General features: G+C 32.7%; 1 protein-coding gene across 1 annotated transcript; it reads left to right on the top strand.

The window, feature by feature from the left end:
• Window positions 1-414: 414 nt before the first annotated feature.
• LOC120216310 lies at window positions 415-1,174 on the top strand. The gene is made up of 2 exons (XM_039213774.1): window positions 415-687; window positions 944-1,174. Exons 1-2 carry the CDS (start codon window positions 532-534, stop codon window positions 1,172-1,174), a joined length of 387 nt encoding a protein of 128 aa, XP_039069705.1. The 5' UTR covers window positions 415-531.
• The last annotated feature ends 1,020 nt before the right edge of the window (window positions 1,175-2,194 follow it).

Genomic DNA, 2,194 nt, shown 5'->3' with positions numbered 1-2,194 from the left:
CCTTTTTTTCTCTGGCTACCAGACCAGAAGATAATTTATTTTTATTTTTTCAAATATCCATGTAAAGTCAGAAATTCGTTTCTTTTTTACTAAGATTTGGCTCACATAATAAAGTAATATAAATCAACGAATGAAAATGATCTAGATAAAAAAAAATTTTTTGATGTTTTATATTAAAAAACATAGATATAAAAAATGAATATTTAATATTAAATAATTAAAAATTATCTTAAAATAAATGTTATTCTATACTTATTTCAGATTAATAATAAATAAATAAAATAATGAAAATAAAAGTTTTAAGTTTTTTTTAACAATCTTATTAAGAAAAATATCCGTTGTTTCTCAGGTATATAACAATTTTCAACCCAGCGCCGTCTTCCTTCAACCTTGAAAGCCTCCTTTTACCATCCCTTCCTTTTCTTCACTAGAAGTTTTCAATTTTGCCAGCAAATTTTGCATTAGAGAGGGAAGGGAGGGAAAAATGTTTGATTTTGGGGATGAAGTAACGATTGAAAGCTACAGAATTCCATGGTCGATATGGATCCAAATAGTCGTCCTTCTACTTCTCATGATTCTTCTTTACGGCTTCATCTCCTGGTTTTGGATCTCCCCGAAACCTCTTCCTCCGATTCCCAGTTGTCCATAGTACCCGTTTTCAACCGAACTGCACCACTTTCTTCCCAGGTATCCACTTCTTTCTTTTTTAGTCATTTTGTCATTCAAATGGGTTAATATTTTCTTCGCCAAGAAGAAAGAATCGTTAGAGACTATATGCCTATGAGCTTGTATCGTCATTTGTACTTGTCCATTTATGTTATAGCATAGTATACGGTGGATTTTGGGAAAATAATGCGATTATATTCGCTTCAGGTGATGGGCATTGCTTAATGAAGACAGTGAAAATTGTGTTTAATAATGTGGGTAATGGGTGTTTTTTCAGGTTGTAGAAAAGCAGAGCATAAGGGGAGAGATAGGCATGGGCAGAGGAACATGTAGAAGGGTAGTAAGGGGAGGAGGAGAAGAGAGTGTAGAAATGGAGGGATGTTCAATCATGGAACCAAATGAGATTAGTTTACATCATCCTTGTCATTATTTCAGGCTTGCTAAACTAGCTTTTCTCAAGTGTTTGGGTCTTGATTTCCTGTGTTCTGATAATGCTGAACAAAGATAGCGTCCGTTCATTTTATTAGCTCAAATTCATTCATTCAGTTTCAGTGAAATTTTCTATTGAATCAAAACTAACACCAGCAGCTGAGAGATTTATTTGAAAATTGCCTTACAGCAGGTCCTCATGCAAGTGTTGGAATTGTTATCCATTCATGTAACTTGCCTGGTGGAATGATAAGTTGGCTTGAAAATATTAACGACCAAGGCGATCCACATCGAAGCTTTGCACTGTGTTCGTGTGTGTGTTGTAGTTGTCAAATGCCTTGGAGCTCAACTACATTCGTTATCATGGGATTGGTATGTGAGCAAAACTCGCCATATATCCTTCCATCGATTCTCACCTAACTTCCATAGTTTATTTAAATTTATCAAGTACATTATGATAATTGTCGTAACCGACCTTCGAGTGGGCCCGGAATCGGGTTTTAACTTAATTTTGATGTGTGTTGGTGCCACCACTGATCATTTTAAATTAGGTTGATCGAACACCTTAACTTACCTTATATTTGATCTACGTTTTACCAGAAATTTGTCGGATTCGGTAGTCGATTACAGTCATGGAAGGATTAACACCCTTGTACTTCCCTTTCGGTACCAATTTGATTTCTCGGTTGTCTTAATTACGAAAATTAAAATTTAAAAGTTCGATCCAAATTACTTACATTTGACGAATTTTAAAATTGTCCTAAAAATAAATCAAATTAATGTTAAACAATAAAAAAATATTAAATAAATAAAAGAATTAAAAGAAAATTAAAATTAAAAATGATTAAACTGAAAAGAATTATAAGTCAAGGATCAAATTGATATTAATTGAAAGCTGCAATGAAAATATAAAAAGTTAGGGGGTTAATTTACAAAATATAAGAAATATAAATAGAGATTAAATTGACTTAATTCAAAATTCAAGGGCAAATTTACAACAGGTGGCCAAAATGAATTACACATCAAAATTGTAGGGACTGCGAAAATAATTTAAGTATTTGCTAATTACACCAAGGTCCCCCTATAAATAGCTAAAAAC

The sequence above is a fragment of the Hibiscus syriacus genome, unplaced genomic scaffold (genome assembly GCF_006381635.1).
Source record: "Hibiscus syriacus cultivar Baekdansim isolate YM2019G1 unplaced genomic scaffold, ASM638163v2 tig00110160_pilon, whole genome shotgun sequence".
Lineage (NCBI taxonomy): Eukaryota > Viridiplantae > Streptophyta > Magnoliopsida > Malvales > Malvaceae > Hibiscus > Hibiscus syriacus.
Note: the sequence above shows the minus strand (reverse complement) of the source record. Positions and strands in the feature narration are given on the sequence as shown.